Below are 27,042 nucleotides of genomic sequence, written 5' to 3'. Positions count from 1 at the left end.
TCACCATTAAGGATTCGTCTCTTTGGTATCATCAGACACACCATGGCCATCATCATCAACATAATCGTCATCTTCACCATCATGTATTATTAACAATAAAACATTAATATCGTTTTGAATGATTGTGAAATCCCCATAGTAACTACCCCTCAACATTACCTCATTCCGTCACAATCTTGATTTGCAGAAAAGGCTCATTGCACTGAACACACTGCCTTTAGGACCCTGTTGTCAACGGGCGGCTCTTTCTTTGTAGTTTTTCTTCCATCTCACGCGCAAAATATGTATTGTGGACTCAGTGAGACTCAACCAGAGGTGAGCCACTTAGTGCCGTGAGTTGGAGTTGGGGTTAGACAGAGAAGGTGATAACCGTTGTTTATTTTTAAGACTTGGAAACGTGGGTCTCCAGTAGGAATGTATGAGATTGGGACTGGAAGTAGGCTATAATACGGCTCGCCCTGTTTGCAGTTGCGCGCTCTCTTGAAATCTTAACCGACACCTCACTGAAACCATCAGTGCCGTGAGCTGTTGAGCTCAACTTTCATATCTTCAGTGTTTGGATTGGGGGGGGAAACAAAGATAAGCAGCTTATCCAACAGGTGAGCATTTTCATACTCTTGTTTCACTTAATTCCAGGGCTTTGCGTGCTGACAACAATGAGCGGATCTTAAGATCTACATTGCAGTGCATTTGGAGAATATTTGAAGAGGTAGCAAACACGTGAGTGTTTGACACTCATCCACAAGCTGTATTTGTTTTGGACGGAGGCGGGTTTTTTTTTTTAATTTTTTAAGGAAATGACCATGCAACGCCTGGAAATTCAGTGGCAGTCAATGCATATCAAGTGGTCATTGTTAACGTGTTGCAAATATGAATGTAATGGCTGTCCACCAAAATAGCCTACATTTTTTGACATTAACAGAAAAAAATAATTGTTTACGTAAAATATCTACTAAATTGTAGCTTACGAGTAGATCATTCTTAACTGTCAGTAAGTATAAATACTACTGAAAGTGTAATAATTCAACGGCTTTCCCCCGTTCCGCTCTATTTTCTGTAGGTGTTCAAACCAGCAATGAGGGAGAGGGTGATCATATTCTGCCATCTGTTCTTCTGTCTGTCCTTAGCTGTGCTTTTGCACTCAAGGTAAGCATTTCATTTCAATTCAGTGAGAAAAGAAAGTGTTAACCATGAGTGTTAATAGCCAGCGTCAGTCCATCAAGTTGGTCCGTAGTCCAGATTCCTGTCTTGATACACATTACAGTAATTACACTTCATTTTAAAGGTCACATCACTTTTTTCTGATAAGCTTTTGTTTGTTTGAATTACAATCTTAAGCAGTATGGTAGGCTATAGTATCAAGTCCCGCACTCCTGGGACCTGAACGATTCCTCTAGGTGGAGGCAGATTTCAGCTTCGCTGAGAGAGGAGTGTGAGGAGTAGCCTATTGAATATTAGAAGGGAGCCCCGTTTCATCAAGTGCACGTTGACTGAGTTTTGTCAGATCTGATAGTAAAGTGCCTGGCGCGTTGCACAAATACAACATTGATTGCTGGCCAAGCGGTAAGGTTCAAATTGTTTTTTTACTTGTTTGTTTGGTCGTTTGTTTATTAATTTATAATTGCCTATTTCGTCAACTTGCTGCGTTGGATACATCACCCATAAATCTCTACCTTAAAATGTTACACAGTAGCCTACACACACTTAAAAACGACACGGTCCGCGCTAGTCACCTCCAGGTATACAGCCTCGGAGCGCAAGCGTGTGCGAAGAGAGCGTGACTTTTACCTGAGCAGATTACCTTTACCTATAAAGAAATAATTTCACTTGACCTCCAGCAAAGTTAACTACCTCGTTAGTTTTGATCAGAAACAAAATGTCGCACTCAAATGTCAAGCTGTAATGTCTTTCATTAGGCTATTTACATTAGGCTATTTAACAATGAAATTGTGATTAGAAATAACTGTTTTGAAGCACGAATATGACTGTTAATCATGGAACAAGACACCAGATGTTAGAGGGATACTTATCTACCAATAGTAGCCTACATGTTCTAATTTCATTACAAACTTTGACATTTTATACATTTTTGCATAGATGTCAAAGTTTTATGGGGAATCATTCTAATCGACTTTATATGAAAAACAAGCTTTGAGAAAATGGGCTATTGTTGGCAACACATATTCTAATAGTGTTGCATATTTACCACTTTTCTCTTGAAACCCAAAACGGCATCAGTCACCAGTAGGCTAGACAAGGCATTGTGTTAATTATACAGGAGTTAAATGTACAGGAGTCATTGTCCTTTTAAGTGCTTGTAACTTACACATCAGCAATTTGCAGTGGAAAGAAGACTCGTTTACAGGACACAGAGAAAGGCTTTAGAAGGGTTTGGCACGTTCACTAATGCATCTGCGTAGGAAGCAAACCTTGTTGGCTGAATTTTGAGTCTGGCCGAAAATGTTTCTCCTGTCTGTCTAACACTGTTGGTCGATCTGCTCAATAAATCACTAATAGTATAATTATTTAAAAAAATAGGCCCTTACCAGACCAACTCCATAATGGGTATTGCCATGTCATGATGATGTAATAACAGTACCTAACAACACAGGTTTTTTTTTTAATTTTTGCTGTAGGTAACCTTCATGAACAACTGGTTAACACATATCAAAATCCCTTTTAGGTCGATTTCTGGTGACGCCAGTACAGATGCCTTCAAGAACAACATCACACTCTTCACACGGATCCTGGATAGACTTCTTGATGGCTACGATAATCGACTGAGACCTGGCCTTGGAGGTAAGACATGGAACCTGCTGTGCTGAGTTGTGCCAATTACATTAAGCTGTTTAAGCCATTGTTTTTTTTTCCATTACATTCTCTGTGTGGAGTAACCATTTAGTTTATCTAGCAAACGAGACCTGGTGATATTGTTCCCATTTGACACATTTCACTTATTTTACTACTGGTGGCAATTTGAACTATCTAGTTATGTAAACACATATACATGAACACACATATTGCACACTGCCCTCTCCCCACATACACAGCACACTATCCCATCTCCCTTGTCATCCCCCCAACACACACACCAAGACCCCTGGCAGTTGGGTTAGCCCCTTGAGCCGTGGATCTGCCCAAGGTTTCTTCCTTGGTAAGGGAGTTTTTCCTTGCCCATTTACGTTTAGGCCAGTGCCAAAAGCATCAGCTCAAGTTTGAGATGACCAAACATCATAAATAAGGAATGGCAAGAGTTCAAAACACGGGCAAAGATCTGTGTTTTTACTGGAGCTGTAAACCGCCTTTGTTATTCATAACCTCCCGCTGCTGCATTAAAACTTGTGCTATAAAAAAAGAAAGAAAACGAAACAGAAAGAAATGAGAAAAAAGAAAAGGAATGAGGCTTCATTTCACATTTCAGTGTCCATTTCACATTTCAGTGTCCATTTCACAGCTCCACTGTCCCACTGGCTCTCCCAGGCCATTCATCTTCCTGTCTTGCCTCCTCGCACACTTTGACCCCCCCACCAAGCCCGACCATTAGCACTCTGGGGTCATCATTAGGGTCTAGTAAGCTCCCTGTAGATCTCTCGTTAGTTGATTGGACACTGTCGTTTTTACTTGATCCATGTGGTCAATGTGAAGGGTCAATCCTAAGAGGCACGTCTGATTGGGAGGTCATCCCAAAGCAGTGCAGTCAGCTGATTTGAATGTTTCAACTGACAACCCAGACACATTGCTTTTAGAGAAGTGACCCTTGCTTATTTTATACTCAGCTGAGCTGACTCAGGCCCAGCCCCCTGTCTCAACCATCATTTATTACTTAAAGCTAATGAGAGCAAATTAAATTGTTGCGATGCGAGAGCAGCCAAACGGTGCACATTAAAAGACACAAGCGCTTGTGTCCATCCAGACGAGGAGAGGAAGGGGAAACAGACGTGAAGTGATTGGGTTTGTCTGGCAGTCTGTCAGGAGCTCAGCCTCTTACTCACCCTGACGCAGGGCCGCCCCATCCATCGGAGAAACCAATCAAAGTGCCACGAGCGCAAGAGTGACGAGTCATCACCAGTAGCACCAGCAGCAGCGGTAACGGCGGTAGCAGCCCGGCCAGGTTGAGGTGGTATGGCAGCTCATCCACACTCAATCCAACTTGGCCTCAAACATGGCTGACATTTAGATGCCACGGCCAGAGCTTGAGTAGTGTGAGGCGGGCTGATGAAATGAAACAAATTCACGGCTGAAGCTCCATTGACTTCACGTCATTTAATTTAAACTGATGAGCGGCTTCACCAGCATTGCTTCATGTTTGCATGCTGTGAAAACACAGCCTTGAAAAGAGAGCCATAATTGTGTAGGATACTAACGTGCAGGTATTTATAGGAGTTGTCACGATGTACCCAGTAAACATGTGGTAGTCATGGTAATCTGTTGGTACGAACTCAAGCTCTAGTCTTCTACTGACTGATTGCCATGTCCACTTCAGCAAAGTATTTATAGAACATCATCTTTGATACATCGTTTAGATAGACGCAGGTGAAGCCAATGGTGCTTGATGGTCTGTCACATAGTATGGTTTGGTCAACTTCAAAGCACTCAGGCCCAAGTGAGCATATTGCCCATATGTCAAGCTCATCTGAGACTGAATACAGAAAGTGTGTGTGTGTGTGTGTGTGTGTGTGCGTGTGCGTGTTGTAGAATCCACTATTAGGGTACATAGATGGACGTTCTCCATCATCAGTGTACACAGATGTACTTTGACCATCTCTTGTCCCCACAGGGCTGCTTAGTGTAACCTATTTTTTTTCAGGGTCAGTCCATTTTTAGGTGTCCCACAATCTTGGGAAGCGATCAAAGGCTCTCGTATTTTGTCTTGCCTCTCAGACCCGAGATATCATAAGATGTACTGTAGTAATATCGCTATGACATTTTGGAAGAGTTGCTATGACATTTTCATTTCTTCACAGTGGTTAGAGAGATTATTTATGCTATGCTCAGTTCCCACGGGTCATGGAATTTCTTGAATATCATGGAAGTCTATTCCACAAATGGAAAGTCGGGGGAAATATATAATTTTTGGGATAAAGTCAGGGAATATCAGGGAATTTTGTTTGAGCAGATGAAAATGTACTTGCCAAAATACATTCACAAATATATTTCCACACAGCATCTGTGATTATCATGTTATTAGCTTTTTCCATTACTGCGCTCGCTTGAGTGGTTGTGGTTAGCCCTACTTTGTTCTTTCAATGCCCATTTATTTCCCAAATGGTCAATGAAAAGTCATGGAATTTTACATTTGACTTAGAGTGGGAACTCTGTATATTGCTTTGTGTTTTATTTTTTCTGCCACATGATTTAAAAGTAAATGTCCTGTTTTTCGAGTAAAGAACACAGATTTCCTGTGGTTGCTCACTATGTAATTGTGACTTAAATATACTGTGGGGCAGATGGGGGAGATGAGATGTTGTGGTTGCAGTCAGAGGAAATGTGGTGTCATTATCCCTGATTATCCAATCACAGAATGGCCATCACAGCTGATCAGCTTTCATGAAGCCATGGAAAGGTTGTGAGTGAAATTGTTGTCTTTGAAAAGGTGAAGGTCCACAGACCCCCCCCCCCCCCCCCAAACACACACACACCTCTGTCTTTGGCACGCGCTCAGATGGCATGGGCAGCAGCGCCTCCTTGGGGTGATTAAGGTTTGCGAGCGAATCAGAGAGCAATCCCTCAACATTGGCCGAGCGGTGCAGTTATCAGCCCCGGTCAGGGGATTTAATGATCTAATAAAAATCACATTTCAGGGCAGCATAGGACGGCCCTTTCATTATTATTTTGTCCTCAAGAGTGGGCTATTGATTGAGCTGAAGGTGATTTTTGTCGCCGGTTCCCCAGCCCAGCAGGTATCAGGCACCCAATTGCAGGATGATGATAAACAGCGTGGGAGGGGACTGTTAATCGATGATAGGAAGTGAATGATGGTGTGAAGCAGCACAATAAAAACTCCACACAGGAGTCTCATGGGGGGGGGGGGGGGGGGGGCATGGTGCCTGGAGGGGGTAGAGGGGGGTTTGTTGGTGGTACGACTGCAGACTCTTCATTTGGGAATACAAGGCCAGTGCAGCAGACTGAGACGATACCATAACATACTTACAGAAGCTAAGGGCACCTTCAGGACAACATTGTTGTAAATGGTTTTGAACGTTGAATGCAGAGAATTTGCTTTGGAGAGCAATTTTTGTAAATATAAAAAGAAGTCCCGGTTATGTGCAGCTCTAATTTAGAAACCATGGCCAATCAGTGGAAATAAAGTACATGCATTGTAAGGGCTGAGCTATGCCAGAGGGATGTGTTGTTGGTTATTATTTAAGACTTAAATGGATGTTGGCATGCTCTCGTCCATAAGCTGGAGCGGGATCATTAGGGGTGGTTGGAGTGTTTGCCTGCGCGGGCGAATTGGCAGCAGGTGAGAGAGGTGCAGGTGTCCACATTTGTCAGCTGGCTCTGACTGAAGCGCAGACAGGGTGCATGCATTACCATGTGTGTGTGAGAGTGTGTACGTGAGTGTGTGTGTGCGTGTGTGCGTGTGTGCGTGTGTGCGTGTGCGTGTGTGTGTGTGTGTGTGTGTGTGTGTGTGTGTGTGTGCATGCATTACCATGTGTGTGTGTGTGCTGCTCCTATTAAGGTAGTACATGCAAAACCAACCGACCAGACCCCCCCCCCCCTCAACACACAGACACACACACACTCATATTCGCCATCTAAATTCCACCCCCTTTCCAACCCAACCCCCCACCCAGTCCCCAGAACCTTGGTGCCTGCGCTTGTCCCAGAAGGACCCAGCCACCGCTGGAAATTTAAATTCAGGCAGGCCCGCAGCCACCCTCAGCTCATCTGTTATGGCAGACAACCCCCCCCCACACACACACACACACTCTCTCTCTCTTTGGGTTAGGAGGCATAAACGTTTGAGCATCCGCTGTTTTGAAAGTGGGAGTTCTCATGGAATGTCTAGTCTCGTCTCATCCTCCCCCCAACCTCCTAATACATCGTTGTTGTTTCTTCAGCAACCCCTCATTTTGACTTGGAAAGAAACAGGCACACACGTCATCTCCATCTGTCCTGGCAGATTTTGATATTTCTGGGCATATATGAATACTAAGGGGTGAGGTGAAAAACACAGAGGCATCAAGGTCTTTCAAAGCAGTTCTGAGGATTCTCTGCCATGAATAAACCAACCTACATTACATATCTATTAATAAAGCTGACTAGCATCCTCGGGCATTGAATGCACTCTAGATTTTTTTTTATAGTAAATTGCATCAAAATCCCTGAAGGCAGTTGCTTTGTATTTAAGCTTTGTGTGTGTGTATGTGCATATCAGACATGTGCAACATGCTTTTATTATTTGTTTTTATTAGGTGTGTGTGTGTGTGTGTGTGTGTGTGTGTGTGTGTGTGTGTGTTTGCAGAGTAACCAGGTCATATTTCTTCATAAGACAATTAGATGACAGCACTCATTAGTTGTCTTGTTGCAACCTTTCATTCCCTCCTGTGTCTCTAAATCACTTTGGGGAAGTCGATGGTCGGGCGCACCCTCCTTTTTTAAATGAAATAGATGGCCCCTTGCTTCTGCAGCATTTGGTGTTTAATATTATGCAAACGTCTGCACATATGGTCACAAAGACACACACATATACTCAGACATACACATAAACACACACACACACACAGATTATTGCACACACACACACACATTCACAAACCCACACATAGACACACATACATATACACAAACGCACACACATACCCACACACGCATAGTTAGAGGAGTGTGCTATTAGAAATGCGTCAGCATGGCTGGGAGTCGGTGTAAATTACCCTTATTGCCTGTTCCATTTGATCTATATGGGTTTGTAAATGAATAGGCTCTGGAGGTAGATTTTTCCCCTCCCCTCCCTCCTGCCATATAAAGGGGGAGAGCTGGGTCGAGTTCTCCTTCTTGATAGCACTTTGTTTAGCCTAATGAACAGCTCTTTACAGTGGAGGGGAGTCTTGAGTCGGAGAGGGGGATAAATAAGATTGGTTGGGGGGGGGGTGTGTGTGTGTGGGGGGGGGGGTGGAATGCCGAGTGAGCCTTCTGGATCAGGCAAGCACTGGTGCAAACATTTTCATGAAAGACAAACATAAATGTAGGCTGGTGAACCGCAGAAAACTGCACCTATCAAGACACAGGGCAGCTCCCAAAGAAAAGAGAACAAATCCTGTGGTTTGTTATGAAAAGATAACTAGGGGGAAACCACAGAGTTGAAGCCATTTACTTGGAATAGCTGGTTGTCATGGACAAACTGCCATGGTAGTCTGTGAGGCGACTGTGTGATTGTGTAAGAACAACAGCAAAGTGAAAGACATTAAAGTTGTTTCAAGTTTCAGGGGAAAAAGGAAGAGAAGATTGGCGCAGTTGGTGTTTTTCTTTCCTTATTCTGTCCTTGTCTTCTCTCTCCCCTCTAATTGTAGATCGTGTAACAGAGGTAAAAACAAACATCTACGTCACCAGCTTTGGCCCTGTGTCAGACACCGACATGGTAAGAGCTCCTCCTTCTTTTCTATTGTTATCTCTGTGTTGACATTTAAAACCCTAAAACGTATCTACTGAATCACTCATGTTCAACTATATAAAGTATGCAAAGAATTATTACACAAATAAATACATTAAGTCAAGTACAAAGGGAGAGATAGTAGAATATAGCTTGTGAGTAAATGAGAAAAACAGGAAAGCCCATTATGGGCACATTATCTACTGTGGTTTCTTCAAGTTAACGCATTTGGAGTGTTGTCTGAGTGGAGCTTAACACATAATTCCCTCTCAGTCCTTGTTTGTATTGGTTGGTGGATAGTTCTCTATTCGTGTCTCAGAATACTGTGCAGCACAATAATGAGCTGTGTGGTGAAGGACAGTTCTCATATCCTGGGTGTGGCGTTCCTCCTCTCCTGGAGTCTTGAAAAGAAAAGCGCTTTTCTGGCATCTGACAGCCCCTGTGCAACAATTAATTTGATTTTTAATTTCAGATAAAACAGGGTATGTTTGATGTGAATGGATCTCATGTCTAAACACACACACACACACACACACACACACACACACACACACACACACACACACACACACACACACACACACACACACATCCCCCCACACACACTGGCCAGTGGCTACATATTAATTTCAGCCGTGAAGCTGTAAGGTATGAATAACCTGGTATTACAGCACTCAGCATCTTAATTCACCCGCGTGATCCTCTTGCTTTCGTCGTCTTTTTCTCCGACATCTTCACAGTGCAACAGACAGAAAGATCTGGATTGCCCTCTAAACAAACTGAGGCGGCCACTAATTGCCCCTAATGGGAGAATTTCCATCAATCTCTCATCCCATCGCCACTCTGCAGTGCCCATGCTCGTATGTGCCTGACTTGAGAAGATGATCCTCCAGACCTCCTGGACAAGGATCACCTTCCCAATTCCATACATTCCAGAACCTTTCTGACCAAATGGGAGATGATGTGTATACTCTTTAAAAGATCTGTGTCTGAATTCAGGGATACCTTGTCTACCACATGTGAAGATGTACAGTAGCAAAATTATGGAGTCCACTTCCATATTGAGGAATGTTGTATTTATTGTTGTAAATATTAGGGGTGTAACAGTACACAATTGTCACAATTTGGTACATACCTCTTGATTGATTAATTGTTGAAGTCTTGAAGTCAAGTTCATTTTCGATGCAGTAAGCCTCTAAGTCCTGCTAGTTTAACATTCACTGACCACATTGCTGATGCTCAACATATGAGCAGGAATAATATTTTGAAAAGGTGTCAAATGTTTTCTGGCGTTAATTAACTAAGCTGACCAGTCTCTGTACAGTCAAACACTAACATGTTTGTGTGGGAACTCAAATTTAAAACATTGTCCGCACGCAAAAAAAGCCTACTGTTGATTGCTATTTAAAACTGCATATGGTACATTGAAAATGTTTTTACCTAAATTGTTCAGTATGAATATTTATACCTTTACACCCTTAATAAATAAACAAAGGTATTGCATAATGTCAGGTTTGACTGTTAGGTGTAAGGATTAATAAGTCTACGACAACACCAGCATGAGGTCTCTTGGTAGTCTGAGGTTTCTTTTCAGTTTGATTGTAAGTACGGTATATTTCAAGGAATGTTAAACATGCTGCATTTCTTATATCTGGATCGTCCAGAAATGCCATTCTTACCAAATGCATGGCAGTTGTAAGTGTGAGCCTCTGTGAAGACGTTAACTCAACCCCCTAAACCCACTTGCCTGATTCTGCTACAGCACATATCCCCTTGGGCCTTCCCACTTCTTTTGTGAGCTGATGCTCCTTACTATGCTTTATTCAGAGGGGAGGATGTAGCCCGTGTTCCATTCTGACGCTCTGTAAGTGGGTAAAAGAGATAGGCCATAGGTCTGTCTTATTGTGCGATTTGCCCTCTTCTCATAGCTCATCTCATTCACTGACTTCCACCACCCTCCCACCCTCCCCCCGCTCCTTCCTCCCTCCTAGAAAGATGTTCAGCTGTGAAAAACCTCCTCTCGCTCACTCTTTGATATATTTTCCGTTCGTTTTCAAATGGCAAAATTGGCTCTTTTTTTAACAGCCTTGTTCTGTCGTGCTCGTATATATTCCTCCATTTCTTATTCAGGTAGCACATTAGTCACCTGTTTACTGCCACTGAAATGGTTCCATCCCCACCAAGGGTCGCATACTAGTCCTCTTTCACAGATGCAGTTTTATATCTAATGAATAACTTAAAATGCTATTTTTGTTTTTATAGAAAACGGGCCCTTCAATGTTGTTGTTTCAGGAGTTTTTTTGGTCTTTAGTTCATTGCAAGCAGCAGTGTCAATAAATCATCTGCAGCCTACTCAAAATGATCCTCTCAGTCATGCAAAGTCGTCCGTCCCCTCCAGTCCACTCCGAACATGACACAAAAACATTCATCAGTCATCTGTCCTGTTTCATACACACACCTATTAACCGGCACGCGTTAGAAATGGCTTACTCAATGAATCTTAGCGGCTGATAAATGACTTCCCCCATAGCTGTCTCAAAAAGTATTTCAAAGACGCTTCCTAACTAGACGTCAAACAACTTGAATGCTGCCAAAATGCCCACACCAGATTGAATAAGCCACAACAGTCAGTGGACCCATGAACCAAGCAAGTAAACCCACAAAGACATGAGCTTCACTATTCCTTTTATAAGACCCTCCTTCACCGCAGTTTTCCTGTGAAAAACGGAAGGAGAGGTACCAAAAGCAGATGACTAGCCATGGACGAGTGTGGGCAGAATCCGGCCCTAAGCTGGTACAGACCCGTCACATTAGGCCTACGTCTGTTCCTGAGTCCCCCTCTCTGCGACCGCGTTGCCACTTTAATGAAGCCTAATGAGGCGTGAGTCTATGGCATTTTGTAAACAACCTCGAGGAGGTTATGGAGCAATTTAGCACAGCCCTGGTTCCTGTGTCCAGCGCTACAGCAGCTCCAGGTGCTTCAGCGGCCCCCTGCCATTAAGAGTGATCATTTGACCGCGCCTGCCGCCGTTCCTATGCCTGGATGCCTCATTTCAAAGGGACACGCTCTCGCCGTTTTCATCTCCTCTGGATAGAACTCCTCCTCTTTCCACTGCGTAAACTGATTACAGTACTTCTACTCTCTATACCACAGCTGTTCCAATGTCCAAAGTCCCTCACCAATAAGCTAGAAATAAAGTCCCCCACCCCACCCCACCCCACCCAACCCCCGCCCACTCCTTTCCACTCCACCCCCGCCAGCCCCTCCATTTGCCTCCTGTAGAATGTCTGTTTTGTCTCCCCGCGATAGCGCCTCAGACATTCATCGGGCTCTGTCAGAGCAGCACTGGCGGCCAAAGCCGGGATGAAAAATGCTTAAGCTCCTCTAGTCTCTTAAGATGCTGTCATCCACATGTATGATAAAGATCCCCACACCTCGGGCAGAACCCCCGCCGCCCCCCCGCCTGCAGAGGGCCATGATGGATCTGCGGCAGCTTTTGTCTCCCTTTTGGCCCCAGCTCAGCGGGGCCCCCTACTGTTGTGGCTGCTGCCTTGCCATGCGCTCCTGTTTATCTCATCCCGCCGACACAAGGGAGGAAAAGACACGCACACTTACTCACACACACACACACACACACACACACACACACAAAATGCACATAGACACATACACACATACAAAGAAAAGAAGACAGATTGTGTGATAGAGATTGTAGGTTTTTATGTCTTATTTATTTTTTTCATGATGGCCAAAAGTTGGCAGTATTGGGGAAATTGCGATAAATGGCAATTATAATTTGAGTTTGAGTTTAAGTACTTTGTAAGTCCACTGTATACATATATACACATGCATGCGCACATACACACACACTCACATATGAACACACACATCCGCGCTCAAACACACAGCCAGCCATTATGCCTATTAATGGGGTTTGCCTCTGAGCAACACAGAGAGCGTGTGTGCTGTAAGAATGGAGTGGAGGATGAAGTGAAGCAGAGAGAGAGAGGAGGAGGGGAGGAGAGGAAAGGAGGAAGAGAAGGGGGCGGAAGGGCAAAGAGGGCCGTGGCTTGTTTGGCTTCTGAATTGCATTCTTGGCCCCAGGGCCTCGGCCGGGACCCGGCACAAGCGTGTTAGTTGGGGACACTTCAGCGGAGCGGGGTTGCGGAGCGAGGCCGGAGAGCGTGCGCCAGACTGCACCTGTTAAATAACCCCTCCGCCCCGTCTCCAGCGGCCTGCCGCACGCCCGCACTCATAAAAAAGGGGCTCGTTTTCCTGTGTGCTGTTTCACGGCCCCCACTGGTGTCGTTTGCGTAACGTGTGACATCGAGCGTGTGCATTTTTATGGACTGGGGCAGGCCTTTGTAGCCGCTTCAGAAAGTGCACATGACAGTGTGTTTGTGTTTTTTTATGCTGTGTGCTGTAACATGCGCCGCTGCTTGATAATGGCCCCCCACATAAACCTGCAGGAGCCACAGGCCGCCTGGAACATATAGGGGTGGGAGGTGATCAGCACGAAATCATATCGGGAGAGTTATGAGCAAGATATGATGTGTTTTTCAGTGGCGTTGTTTTGACAGCCGTGACTGAGTTGCTGATGCATGGTCACGGTGACGATTGAATAATGGCCTCATGTCTGACCTGACAGGAGTACACAATAGATGTCTTCTTCCGCCAAAGTTGGAAGGACGAGAGGCTCAAATTCGATGGGCCCATGAACATCTTGCGCCTCAACAACCTCATGGCCAGCAAGATCTGGACACCAGACACCTTCTTCCACAATGGCAAGAAATCGGTTGCCCACAACATGACGATGCCCAACAAGCTACTGAGAATCCAGGATGACGGCACCCTGCTCTACACAATGAGGTACGGTGGAGAGTGGAGACTTCATCTCACTGTTGCTAGCAATAGATTCAGGTTCATGCAGTCCATGCTTTTATCCAAACTGCCTGACGTAATTGTATGGAGTAATTGAGGTGATGGAATATCATTAATGAGAATAATAGAAAACAGGCATAATGATAATTATACACTTTTCTCCTTACTCTAAGGGAGCAGGCGTAATGAAGGTATAGGCCTAGGTTCATAAGTAGACGTGGATTTACAGAAAATAACCATTTTTTAGCCCCATTCATGTGCATGTCTATGCTGCCGGGTGGCTGTATGTCACAGCCAAATCAGACAGGTGACGAAAACATTGAGAGAACTTTTCCATAACTAACATGGGATTTGTTTGGTAATAAGTTGCCTGGGTTAGGTAACTCTGTCCATCTACACTGCACTGTAAAACATAATTAATTGGATAAAAGCACTGTGAGAACCACTTTGCAGAACCAATGAGGGGAAAAAGAAAATCGTGAAGCTCTTTGCACGCTGTTGAAAATATAACATTTGATTATAGAACCCTTGTTGACCTACAGTAATACATTTGACTCGGCTTAAAGGGACACCAGGCAAGCCTGATGCTTTTTCTCTACGAAGCTCCCCCTAGCGCATACATGGGCAACATCCGGCCCGTGGGCTTTCCCTGACCGGCCCGCGTAAGGTCTGTGAAAAAACAATAGTCAAGAGCCTAGCATAGAGATAATGCACGCAAATCAATATCGTTGCTTTTATTTTGAAAGCGACTGCTATTTGTACGCCCATAAATTTGTGCGTGGATGCATACGACGACGTAAACACCCCCACTGATGTGCTGGTGAATAGAATTTATGCTTCTGCGTCGACACAATGCAGTTGCCTTTACGTCGGCGTAAACCTTTCAAAGTTTTGTGTCTCTTGTGTCTGCGTCGCTCACCACCGCAAAGGTTGTTAGAATGTCGAACTCCTACTGCTGCTCGTTGGCAATACGAAGTGTTAATTTCAAAACGTTACTGGCAGAGACAGTTTACAATCGGATAACCCCGTCATTGTAACCAAAATATGTCTGAGTTTATTTGCAAAGCTTATGTTAGCGAACTAGTATGATGCTACTACCCACAGGTTGCTTGAAGCAGCCGGCTCAACACACAGAGCGAGTTGACCAATCACAGTTTTGTACATAAAGTTAAAGCAAAAACATAGCCTACATTTTCAAAATAGTTTTCTTTGTGCATGTTGATTAACTAATGACAGCCTACTATTGTCTGCTCCACATTTTCAGTCTAATTCTGCAAAGAGTTACAAGAGAATGTAATATTACTATCCTGTGGACAAGCATGTGATAGTAGGCCCACAATAGGCCCACTGTAGGCCCCACACATCCATGAAGCAGAGTAGCTGATCAAAAGTCCACATATGATTGAAAGGATTATCAGCCCAGGAATGTCAGGACCCTTACAGCAACATGTTTTAAATGAAAACATGACCGCTCCAAAAAGTAGTTATACTCTAATGGGAACATGCTTTTGTTTGATCCTTGCTTAACATTTAAAGGGCACCCTGAGTCATAGTCCTCTACTTTCGCTCTGGCTTCCTTTTTTGGCTTTTCCTCTGCACCTGAAATTGCCTTCTTTCCCCTTACTTCTGCCCGGGCAGAAGCTGAAAATGTTAAAGTGCTCCTGAATCAATAAGAGAGTGATTTAGTGCAGAGCTAGTGGCAGGCTGTTACTTGTGACAGGAGCTATTATTCTGAGTAGTGAGTCTCTGCAGATGTCACGGAGGGCCTTTGTGCCACCAGCCGAATTGACTGACTTTAGAGGAACATGCTGGGAGACTAGGGCAGGCAAATTTCCCCAGAGTTACCCTGTGGACGAGGCGCATGTGTCTTAGCCAACATCTCAATGCATCACTTTTGTCAAAGGCATCAGATGTGTCCTTTCCACTGTGATTTTGTTGAGGTGGTTGCAAGCTATGAATTAATTATGATGTTTACAATACAAATCTCTTTGCTCTCACACCTCACTTGTTATCACTTCTCATCTCCACCATCCCTCTTTCTCTCTCTCTCTCTCTCCTTCTTTCTCTCTCCCCTTCTATCTCTCCCTTTCTCTCTCTCTACCTCTCTCTTTCTCCTCTTCTATCTCTCTCTCTTTCTCTCTCTCTCTCCCCCCTTCTCTCTTTCTCTGTCTGCCATAGGTTGACAGTGCATGCAGAATGCCCGATGCACCTTGAAGACTTCCCCATGGACTTCCATTCCTGCCCTCTCAAATTTGGCAGCTGTAAGCTACCCTCTGCACACACCTTCCAACGCATACTGTTATGCTACGACTGTAATTAATATTTAAAGCACAACAACCCAAAGTTTATACAGCCTTCCCTAATGAATTTGGGCGAAGTTTATGCTCATCATAACTTGTGCCAGGGACAGGTTTACTCTTCCAGTAATGTGCTATGGTAAATTCATAGCCCTGCCATACTAAGCATCTGGCTCGTAGTTAGAGATCTATATGCCTTGACAGGTACTGTTATGGAAATTAGATCAATGATAAAAGTTCATGATTCAAATCGGGGGGGAAATGCCTACCGTGCAGTTCCCTGATATAAATAGTGTTACCATCTCCCAAACAATCCGAGGGGTGCTAATTTGTAACTGGGTCCTGACATCAAATGTCAGATTGAGTGAATGCGTCCTGAGTGCATGCTTGTTTGTCTCTCTCTCTCTCTCTCTCTCTCTCTCTCTCTCTCTCTCTCTCTCTCTCTCTCTCTCTCTCTCTCTCTCTCTCGCTCTCTCTCTCTCCCTCTCTCTCTCATTCTCTCTCTCTTTAGTGTAAGGGAAGGTGCTGAGAGGTAGAAAAAAAGGATCATTCTCTAATGGCCTGATGACTCACCACTTGGCAGCGCTACGTCTAATATTCTCTGCCATTTGATATTCATCATATTTAGCATGGGATGTGGGAGAGAGGGATGGAAAGAAGGATGGAAAGAAGGATGGAACGATGGAAGGATGGATAGGGCAAGAGAAAGTGAGGGACCGCTGGGGTGTCATCGCAGCAACTGCCCTGGAAGGCCGAGACTGTAACCAAACAGGCGCTGAGATAACTCAGAGGCGAATGCTTGCCCAACTCCAACTTCGTGGTATTTATAGCTGAGTAATGTAACTCAGAGGCGAATGCTTGCCCAACTCTGTGGGATTTAAAGCTGAGTCATTATCAGGGCCTTTGTTTCTGTCCTGATGCCTGCTGAGAAAAAGTAATAAGTTGGTATTAGTGAGGAAACCCTCTTGCTTCTCCTGCCTGCTGTGTAGTGGGGCCTGGACTGAGCTGTTCCTCGTCTGGTTAGATGCAGACACCAAACTCTCCCTGGCTTTGTTCAGTATAGAAACAAAAAAAAAATTGTCTAGTTATAGTTTCTTGCCTTGCTAAGTGCAGAGTGCTGACGCTAAACTGTTTTACTGTCTGGTTCAAGATGCAAACAGCAAGGTTTTGTCTTTGGTTAGGTGCCTCGATAATCCAATATTGTCCATGTCTGCTTAAGTCTGTATTTTCCTTTCCGTACATTTGATATTTTCCTTGTTTAATGACATGCCAACGGTGTTGTTCTTGTTCTTGTTGTTGTCCTCCAGATGCCTACACCATGTCAGAAGTGACCTATGAGTGGACTCCCAACACTACAGTCGTGGTGGAGGAAGAGAGTTCCCGGCTCAACCAGTACGATCTGCTTGGCCAGACAGTCGGACAGGAGACCATCAAATCCAGCACAGGTCAGATATCACACTAATAAAAGCATGTTGCCGGTCAGATATCAGACAATAGAAGCATGTACAGTAGTAGGTCAGATATCACACTAATGAAAGATTGTTGCAGGTCAGATATCACACTAATGAAAGCATGTTGAAGCAAAGAATACCTTTTCTCTTTCACCAGTCATTCGCAGATGAATTTGAATTCTAAACCTGTTTGAACTTTTAAAAGAAATAGCACTCAATAGCCTTACCTAAACCACTATTGTACCATTAAGCACAACCTTCCATACTAATTATCCATCTGTAATGCTGCAGTGGCAGTCTGTGCTTATATGCACTTTAGCTAAATCCCACCTACAATCTCCCAGGATCCTGTATGTAATTACACCAACATACCCGAGTACCAACACGCTGCTGCTCCTCAGTGCTGCTCTACTGTACTTAATTGTGTAATTTAAAAAACGTAACAACAGCATAGTCATATAATCATCTTTGTTGCATGAGTTGTTGTTGTGTCTTGGTCATGTAGGCATTCAATGTACCATCACCATATTCATGGGCCACATGTAGCCCATGTAGGTAACATAGAATTTGTCATGTCGTCAGCTCCTCTCCGTGAGGTTTCCACACACTCAGGGGTCTGTCAGTGTGTGCAGTGCCCTCCCCGTCACCTCCTCGTCTCGCGCCCCTTCACAATAAAACATCTTTCAAATGGCTTCCCCCTAATACTGGCTGCACTCTCCAGCGCCGTGCCATTTAGTCGGAGTGCAAACACTCGCGTTGGCACGGGCCACGGGGTCTGAATCAGCAGCCACAACAAGACTCTCCACTTTACCGGGAAGCGAGCAGGCCACTGGAGGACAGACGCATCCGAGAGACGGACCACAAAAAACGGCCCGGGGCGGGACACAGATGGGGGAACTCGCCGGTCAACTAGTCTGTGCACTCTCTCCTTCTCTTTCTCATCCTCTGGTCTATCTCTCTCTCTTTCTCTCTCTCTCTCTCTCGCTCTCTCTCTTTCTTTGTCTCTCCTTCATTCTCATCCCATTCCTTTACTGTTCCCCCCTTTCTCTTTCTCTCTTCCTCTCTCATTCAGCCACTCAGTCCCTTTCCGGTTTATCTCACCCTCTCTCTTCCTTTCACTCATTCTCGAGTTTTCTCTCTCTCCCTCTCTCTGTCCCTCTTCCTCTCACTCATCTGTCTGTCCTCTTTCCTAGTCAGGCAAGACAAGCAGAGCTCTGAGAGAGAGAGAGAGAAAGAGAGAGAGAGAGAGAAAGAGAGAGAGAGAGAGAGTGGTGGTTTAGAAGGAGAGACCTAACGCACAGGGAGCTCTCACTGGTTCGCTCGCTCGCTCACTTGCTCGCTCAGACAGGAGGTTGCGGGGGAACTCCTACGTCTTCATGCCTGAACTGTGTGCCTGCTTACTCCAGGCCCCTCTGAGATGGAGTCTGGGAGAATTTGTGGCTTTCAAAAGGTCACTGATACATTAAAACGAAAAAAAAACAAGTTGGCTTCTCCTCTTCAGCTCAGTAGAGAGGATTAACCTCTAAACTAACTGCTGATAACTGAACACCACAAAGCTGACATGCATCAAGTCAACTACTTGTTGGCTGTAAATTACTCTCAGGTCATAAATTCCTCACATCTAATATATACTATTTTCTGTTGCCATCACATGTTTAAGAATGTGCAATATTGTATATGGAATGTCAATTTCATTTCATCTTTAAACATCTCAATGGGGAGAGTCCATCTCAAAATGTGTTGGCCTATTAGCATGATAAATGCATCAGATCAGTGTGGCGTCTAATGGACGAGCATTTAGCATGTCCCAGATCTGGGCGTTTGGTCAGGAATGTACACAGACCAAACACAAACACAGACCACCTCAGGCTGATCTGGCCCTGGGCGACCACAATGTTCACCAGGTCAGAGCTTGATTGATTCCAGTGTCAGCTGATAGCAGAGATCGCAATAACATGCGCAGGGCCAACATTCTCTCCAACGAAAGCCCTCCAACACCAGTCCCTGACAGAGGCGTTTAGCTTACTGTAAGTGCACCTCCATTATTTCCCCCGGGACCCCATCACCGCGTTGGAAAATCCCCATCTTTCGTGTCTCCCCACTGCCTGTCATCCGCTGTTAGGTCACCACACAGTCAGGCCCCCAACATGGCGCTTTGTGTTCTCAAGCTAAGCGCGAAAGCTTATGGTTGAAACACTTCGCACATCGCCAGACTATCTCTGTGGGGGCTTTCGTAGATTTCTTGATGGCCTGACTTTTGGATTAATCATTCATTACTACAGTGTCAGTGGGTAGTCTACTGTGCAGGGAATCTAGGTCGTTTGGCACACTTGAATGTTCACTTGAGCTCAAGGGGTGTTTAAGGGACATCTTGCACAGAGCCGCGAGCACTGAATCCACTTAAAAAGGAGAGAAAGAGAGAGAGAGAGAGTATTCTTTTCTTTCTTCTTCTTTTATTATTATTAGTATTATTATTATCCATAGTCCATGTCAATTGTTGTTATTATTACTATTAGTTGCTAATTATTTTCTTCTCTTGATGTAATTTTCTCCATTACTGCTTTGGCAACATTGTAAAACTTACAGTCATGCCAATAAATCTCATTGAATTGAGAGAGAGAGAGAAGGAGAGGCTTCAGGAAAGGAAAAGGCTTCATGTTGTTATGTTTCACACTCAGTTTAATCGCCATCTTCTCTGCTCTCAACATGAACACAGCTCATGTTGGAGTTCTGTGTGTAACCTGTCTGAGCAGGTAGTTATGCAGCAGCTCTGATGGTTATGCTGTGTGTGTGTGTGTGTGTGTGTGTGTGTGTGTGTGTGTGTGTGTGTGTGTGTGTGTGTGTGTGTGTGTGTGTGTGTGTGTGTATGTGTTTTTCAGTGCCATCAGGAGGGAAATCCTCCTGGGCCACCACAAACGTTAGTGGAAGTAGTAGTGTTTTGTGTTGGCTTTCACAGGTCATTTATTCTAAAGAAGTGATATATGTTGACTTCTTTTCCTTTCAGGCATGCATGCATATGCTTTCTCTCTCTCACTCTCTTACACACACACACACATGCACACATACACTGTACACACATACGGACACACACACACACACACACATTACATAACTAAACCTACATGCAGTAACATAAAACTACACACACATATATGTGCACTCTCTCTCTCTTTTCAAAACAGCAAAGACACTCACACACATACACACTTATGGACATATTCAGTAGTCCAGTGAAGGCCTACATGAGGGTCTCATTTCCATCTAATTGGCTAGCACTTGCTCTACTCCTCAATCCCTAATCAAAGGAAGCAGAGTTTTACAGAGATAACAGGATGACCCAGATTCCTTCATTGACACCGTCTTCCTTTTCATTATGAATTTGCATTACAAGTGACGCTAGTGTCATCAGTGCCTCTCTCTCTCTCTCTCTCTCTCTCTCTCTCACTCTCTCTGTGAGCGACACTCATTCAGTCTCATTGACTAATTAAGAGCCTGGCTTTTTTCCGCCGTCATTCAGACAACGCAGAGGAACTAATTTCACCAGCTCGTCATCACGCCGTTGCACTATTCATTTGAGTGGAGAAGGCAGAGAAAATGGCCGTCTGTTGCTTTGAGGAAATTGGATTGAGGTCCGGTGAGAGACAGCAACAAAGCTGACAGGAAATGAACAAGGTCTCTGGAAAACCAAGCATCCGAGGTCATTACCACACTGTTCAGTACCAATGCTGACTTGCCTTATAGTAGTTATTGGCAGTGTAATAGTAATTGTTCAATCAGTTCGGCCATTTTGGAGAATGGACCACTGGTCATTGTACATGCTGTCTCTCTTTTTTTTTTTTAAAGGATTTAATTGCCATGTAATTAGATAGGTGGTTGGTATGTGATCTTTTCTGCCATATTAACCTTCAGAAATTATAGCAGTTAAAGAGCACTAATGGCAATGCAAGCTATACGTGTGAAACTGGAATGGAGCTGTTAATGTGGAAGATGGGGTTGAGCAGGAGACGGAGATAACACAGTCTTCAGTCTGCACCCAGATTCTTCCTCCTTCCACGTCTCCCCTAACACCATTTGCCATGGGTGGGTGAGTGCGCCGCCCCTCCCTGCACTGCGCTAGCTTCCCAGCCCACTTAGGGGCAAATGCAGCGTGTTGTCCTTTTCATTCCTCTTTGTTTCTATTTGTGTTGAGTTCAGGTCATGACTCCCAAGGCCCAGTCTCTGGTCTGCTCAGTCTTTGTTTCCCCCACACACAGACACACACACATACCCACACGCACACGCACACATGAACATGAACACACACCAAGGCATTCGACAGAGAGGAGGAGAGCAAGGCCCAGTCTCTGGTCAATGTCTTTGTTTTGCTTTTTCCGTAAATAACAATCTGTCATGGTAGAGTTCTGAAGGGTGATGGTGGTGGCAGTGGATGTGTGTGTGTGTGTGTGGGGGGCGTGCTGGCGGTTCAGATAGGGGGGGTGCGGGGGGGTTGGCGCTGGCAGCCGGGGTTTGACTCTGACAGGGCGACCACTGGGTGATTATCATCTTCATGCAGTAATTACCATCTTCACGGTCAGAGTAAAGAAGCATTAAGCCTCTCAGAGGAAAAAATGGCTCTTACTCTCGCAGACCCCCCCCCCCCCCCCCCCCCCCCACACACACACACACACACACACACATTCCATCTGCCTCACTCCCTCTCCAAGCCTCCATGCTCCTCTCAAAGCATGGGCAAGAGCCATCGGCGCACAAATTGAATTATAGAGATATAGGGATCTTTAGCGTACAGAGAACAGCCTCATCTTCCATGGATCTGTCTTCAGGGAGGTACACACACACACACAGTTACACACACACATGTACACCCACACACACACACACACACACACACACACACACACACACACACACACACACCTAGGCATTCAACAGAGATGAGGAGAGCAAGGCTACAGTTGACAGTGTACGCTCACACAATAGAGGCACAGCTAAATCTTTGGGGATTATGGAGAGAAAGAGAGAGAGAGAGAGAAAAAACCCTACTTTGCATGCTCAACAGAAGACAGGGAGTTCCCCCTTCGCCAAGTGGCAGAATCAAGGCATCCTTTTCAGAATCACAAGGACTGAGACACATTCCTCTCTTCTGTTGCCATGGGCAACGGGCATATTTCTCCTCTCCTGTCTCTTGCTCTCTCTCTCTCTCTTTCTCTCTCCTCTGGTGAGGGATTCTCAGTTCCACATGTGGGCATCGTGCCTGCCGCTCATCTCTAAAAAGGAAAGCGGTCGTGCAAATTATGCTGTCGTAAGGCTTTTTAACGCCATTATTGTGTCCATTTGGTGTCCTTCCTCATGTTGTGTTTTGTTTTTCTCACTCCCTGCTTCCCTGAAAATAAAATGACTAAAGAGGGCACACTTGCACGGGGAGTTCGGTCAGTTCAGGCCAGAACGTTCTGGCCGGCTCAAATTCAGGAGGGGAAACATCGACAGCGTTGCTGGTCAGAAATAAGCTCTGCACTTAATGCTGGAGATTTCCCGTTCATTGTTTCACTAATGCACCCATGTGCTCTCTCTCTCTCTCTCTAGCTTAGTCTCTCTCTTTCTCTCAGTCTCTCTCTCTGTCTCACACTCTTCCTCTCTCTCTTAATCTCTCTCTGTCTCACTTCTTTCTCTCTCTCTCTGTCTCTCTCTTTTCGTCCAATTGAATATGTAATAATTCCCAGTACCGTTGGCCTACTTACAGTAATTGATTTTCTCCACCCGCACAGGCGAGTACACGGTCATGATGGCCCATTTCCATCTGAAGAGGAAGATCGGCTACTTTGTGATCCAGACGTACCTGCCCTGCATCATGACCGTCATCCTCTCCCAGGTCTCCTTCTGGCTCAACCGGGAGTCGGTGCCCGCCAGGACTGTATTCGGTGAGTGCCACTCACCACTCACACTAAGGGGCTCTCATAATCATCCCATCTGTCTCTCCCTGACAGGAGCTGTACATCATGGTGTCATGTTTATGGCGTGTTTGTGGAGAGTTATGCATTCTTTGAATTATATCAGGGGGCAGGGGGGAAGTGCTATCCTTTCATCTAAGGGGAGCGGGTGGGACGCGATTGAAGGAATCGCTGTCAATCAAGCTGATGTGAGAGACACGAGATCCTTTGAGGATGCAACGAAAGAAGTTTGATTGTATGAGCATTGGATGGAATTGAAAAATTCTAAATTCAATTTATTTACATTGCACAGAGACTGAATGATCTCTCTTCAGCCAATTTTTATGCTTTCGCCAGGTGTTTTTTCTCAAATTAGATTTTGTTTTCCTCGGGGAGAGAAAGCCTTGAGCCTGGCAAATGTTCTTGCATTGTTTTCTTTTTGAGGAATTATGGGGGATTGAAGCCTGCTGATCATATTAGCGAGATGCTTCTCAGACCTCTTGGGCAGATCCCAGGCAGCGGGCAGGAGATGAACCTCCTCTCTGGCACCCGAGCCTCCCTCTCGCTCCGTTTCTTCCTCTCCCTCTATCTCTTTTTCCTGTTCAGGCTTTCCTTTTCCCTCTTGCTCTCACCATCTTTCCCTGTTTCTCTTCGTCTCTCCTTCTCCTTGTCTTTCCCCCTTTCTTTATGTCTTTCTCTCTTCCCTCCTCTTTTGTTGTTTGCCTCTCTCTATCACTCTCTCTCACTCTCTTCTGTTTCTCTCTACCACTTTCGGTGTGTGTGTATATGTGTTTGTGTTTGTGTTTGTGTGTGTGTGTGTGTGTGTGTGTGTGTGTGTGTGTGTGTGTGTGTGTGTGTGTGCGTGTGATCACTTTGCATGTGTGTGTGTGTATGTGTGTGTGTGAGAGAAAGAGAGAGCGACAGAGAGAGAGAGCGATTATCCATGGTTAACACCTCCAATGCTCTTCTCAGTACCCAGCTCACGCCGGCTCATGCCACTGTTAACTCCCCAGCTTCATGCCCCGAGTAGTGCCCTCTGCATCTGCCAGCCTGCCTGTCAGGATGCCAACAACCCCCCCCCCCCCACACACACACACACACACACACACTCATACACACACACACACATGCAAAGTGATCATACGCACACACACACACACACACACACACACACACACTCCACTAAACTCCTTAGCCACAACCCTACTCTCCCGCCCCCCAATCCCCTTACCTACCATTCCCTACGGGCACTGAGAGTGGCACAGCCCTCAACCCCCCACTCTGGTGCCAGCCTCATCCTCAGTCTCAGTAATTAAATGTGAGCTTGTTAAAATGGCTGCCTGGCTGGAACAGGGTGCCTGAGCTGAGCTGAGCTTAGCACACCTCCTCCACACGGGCCTGTTTGAAGGCCTCCACCTTGTTCCTGTTGTAGTGTCTGCGTGCTGCACCTCAGGCATTAATATTCATGAGGCATAAGGCATGTACTGGGTAATGTATGCATAGGAAGTGTCAAGAGTAGCTGGGATAGGTTTGGGTGGGGGGGGGGGGGGGGGTTACCTCTCCAGGCGCTTGTGTGAGAGAAGGTGAGAACGAGATTCGTCCCCTCAGGTGGTTTGTGGTGGTCACATAAAGGCCGTCTCCCACCACAAAGGTTAGCAGTAAGAGCAAGTCAGAATGGATCTGTCATACAGAGTGGTTGGAAAAGGAGTTTTTCCTCTCTCTCCCCCCCCCCCCTCCCTCCCCCTCTCTCTCTCTCTCTCTCCCACACTCTCTCTATCCACACCAAAGGTTTTAGAAGCTCATTATATTTAGGTCAGAGTCACAGCAGTGGACAGCTCAAGCATGATCTACTCTTCAGGTCCTTCACCGCCACCCCACACGCTCTCTGGTCCAGATCATCATCGGCGTACGTTTAACAAAAAGGTTCTCTACCCTAGGTGTCATTAACGTCTAATGGCTTGCATGTTGTTGTTTTTGTGTTTTTTTTAGCTTAATGTGCTTTGGGTTTATTTCAGCACTGAGTTAATTTCACTAGTGTAGCTGATGAGAATTTAATGACTTCACCATTTCAAGCCTCGCTGCTTGAGTCCAAGGGGGTCACCCTAAAACCCAAGGAGATGTCCTGAGAGAGAGAGAATTTCTCTCCTAAAGGGACACATGTGCTTTTACATGATTGGATGATTTTGTTTATTGTTGTTAAAAATAAACTCCCTCAGAGGCCCTCACAGCTCTGACTTTATTGATCCCACACTTTTTAACATGTTTCATAATGTGGACTAGGCACAATCACAGTAAGGTACGGAAATACTATCATGCCTCAAAGAGCATGTGACCTTGTTGTCAAACTGGAACCGTAAAAAGGCAAGAACTCGGTGATTAATTCCAATTAATCACCCTTTTAATCACTTTGTGAATTAATGAGCAGCTCAGTCAGCCATGATTGCAACACACCTAGCTCAATCTGCTTGCTTTTCTTAGTTAATTGTAGTTCATGGCATGCATATATTGTGATATATGTCAGGAATCAAATTTTTTACTTTGTCAAAATGGAAAATATAGAGTTAAAATGTGTCACTGTGTTGGGTCTCTGTTTTGTAAATGCACTGGTAATGCTCGTATGTATTCTGTTTGAGGTGATTGTATCTTCAGATATATTTGGAATGAAAAGGAGTTCTCTCAGGATCGGTGATCCCCAATATTCTTGTACTGGACGGTAGAGGATTCTTTGATATAGATGTTATGATGTATAAATCCCAAATGTTATCTGGAAAATAAAATGCACGTTGTGCCGATGGGCGGTTTCTGCAGTCTCATTGACAATCTGATCAGCTCGGTCCCACAGAAACGATGTGAACATCTTTCATCTTCCCGGACAGAGAGTGGAGCGCTGTCGGATATTTGGTTCCTCCCTGTCGTTCACCTCCCTGCATCTGAAGATTAGTGGCTGTTTCATCAATATGAATGAGCCGATTAGGACTGTATGTGCTTTGGCAAATAGACCCACTGAGTTGGCAATCAGTTCTTGATGTGGCCCACCTCTTCTGTCCCCGAACGTCTTAAATAGCCCACCTTCCAAAGAACCATTCAATTTGAGCCCATGTCATCATCGATGCATTTCTCACTCCTTGGAGATATGTTTAGTCTGTGTGATGTATGGCTGTTGTTCCTGTGTGCACTGATGGACTAATGCAAGCTATTTGTCCTGGTGGTCCAGGAGTCAGGAATGATCCGTCTCCCCAGATGTGGGTGTTGTTGTCGGGGATGCTTTTTCTTCTACCTCCTCTTCTTCTACCTCAGACAATCAGGTGTCATCTCTTCCTCTCAGACACAGGGGAGTAGGCGCAGGAGTGTTTTGACGTCGCCAGGAAATTAATTAGGAGCTTTTGTTTATGCGCTTTGATAGACTTCACTGGATTCCACGTCTGTGTGCTCCCCCAAGGAGAGCTGTGCCTTCCCACTGATCCAGGAGCAGTTTTTGTTCTGTCTGTCTCCTGTGGAATGCCTACGTGATGTCACCAGTGCTCAGAGGACCCTCCCTGCACTAACCTTCTGTGGAGACAACAGTCTGCCAGTTAAGCCTCATTAAGGTCAATGTCTCATTTCTCCTTGCCAGAGTGGGCTGCCAATGCGATTTATTTTTCGAGCAATTAAAAAAAAAACACACACAGAAAGTAGGTTAGAATAATTCACGTCCGTTCTCCCTGACATACAGTCTAAAAATACACTCATAAACTTCTTTTTCTCGCCAGAAAAGAGGATGAAATGTTGTTCACAAAAGAGAGAGAGAGAGAAAGAGAGGGAGGGAATATAAAACAACGAGAGTGAGACAGGGGAAGCCAGGGAACACGGCAGGTCCACTGGAGCATGAATGGACACAGCGGTTCCCATCCAGTTG

At 45.1% G+C, this 27,042-nt stretch overlaps 1 protein-coding gene across 1 annotated transcript in view; it reads left to right on the top strand.

Moving 5' to 3' along the window:
• Window positions 1-1,075: 1,075 nt before the first annotated feature.
• gabra2b (gamma-aminobutyric acid type A receptor subunit alpha2b) overlaps window positions 1,076-27,042 on the top strand; it is a 30,054-nt gene continuing 4,087 nt past the window's right edge. The window contains exons 1-7 of the mRNA XM_076288166.1: window positions 1,076-1,146; window positions 2,684-2,799; window positions 8,514-8,581; window positions 13,243-13,463; window positions 15,654-15,736; window positions 17,080-17,217; window positions 22,986-23,138. Coding sequence (XP_076144281.1) covers window positions 1,076-1,146; window positions 2,684-2,799; window positions 8,514-8,581; window positions 13,243-13,463; window positions 15,654-15,736; window positions 17,080-17,217; window positions 22,986-23,138 — 850 coding nt within the window. The remainder of the gene's footprint in view (window positions 1,147-2,683; window positions 2,800-8,513; window positions 8,582-13,242; window positions 13,464-15,653; window positions 15,737-17,079; window positions 17,218-22,985; window positions 23,139-27,042) is intronic.

The sequence above is a fragment of the Alosa pseudoharengus genome, unplaced genomic scaffold (genome assembly GCF_046254945.1).
Source record: "Alosa pseudoharengus isolate Yale_2024_CS ecotype anadromous, Long Island Sound unplaced genomic scaffold, YU_APseudo_1.1 YU_APseudo_1.1_scf_16, whole genome shotgun sequence".
Classification (NCBI taxonomy): Eukaryota; Metazoa; Chordata; class Actinopteri; order Clupeiformes; family Clupeidae; genus Alosa; species Alosa pseudoharengus.
Note: the sequence above shows the minus strand (reverse complement) of the source record. Positions and strands in the feature narration are given on the sequence as shown.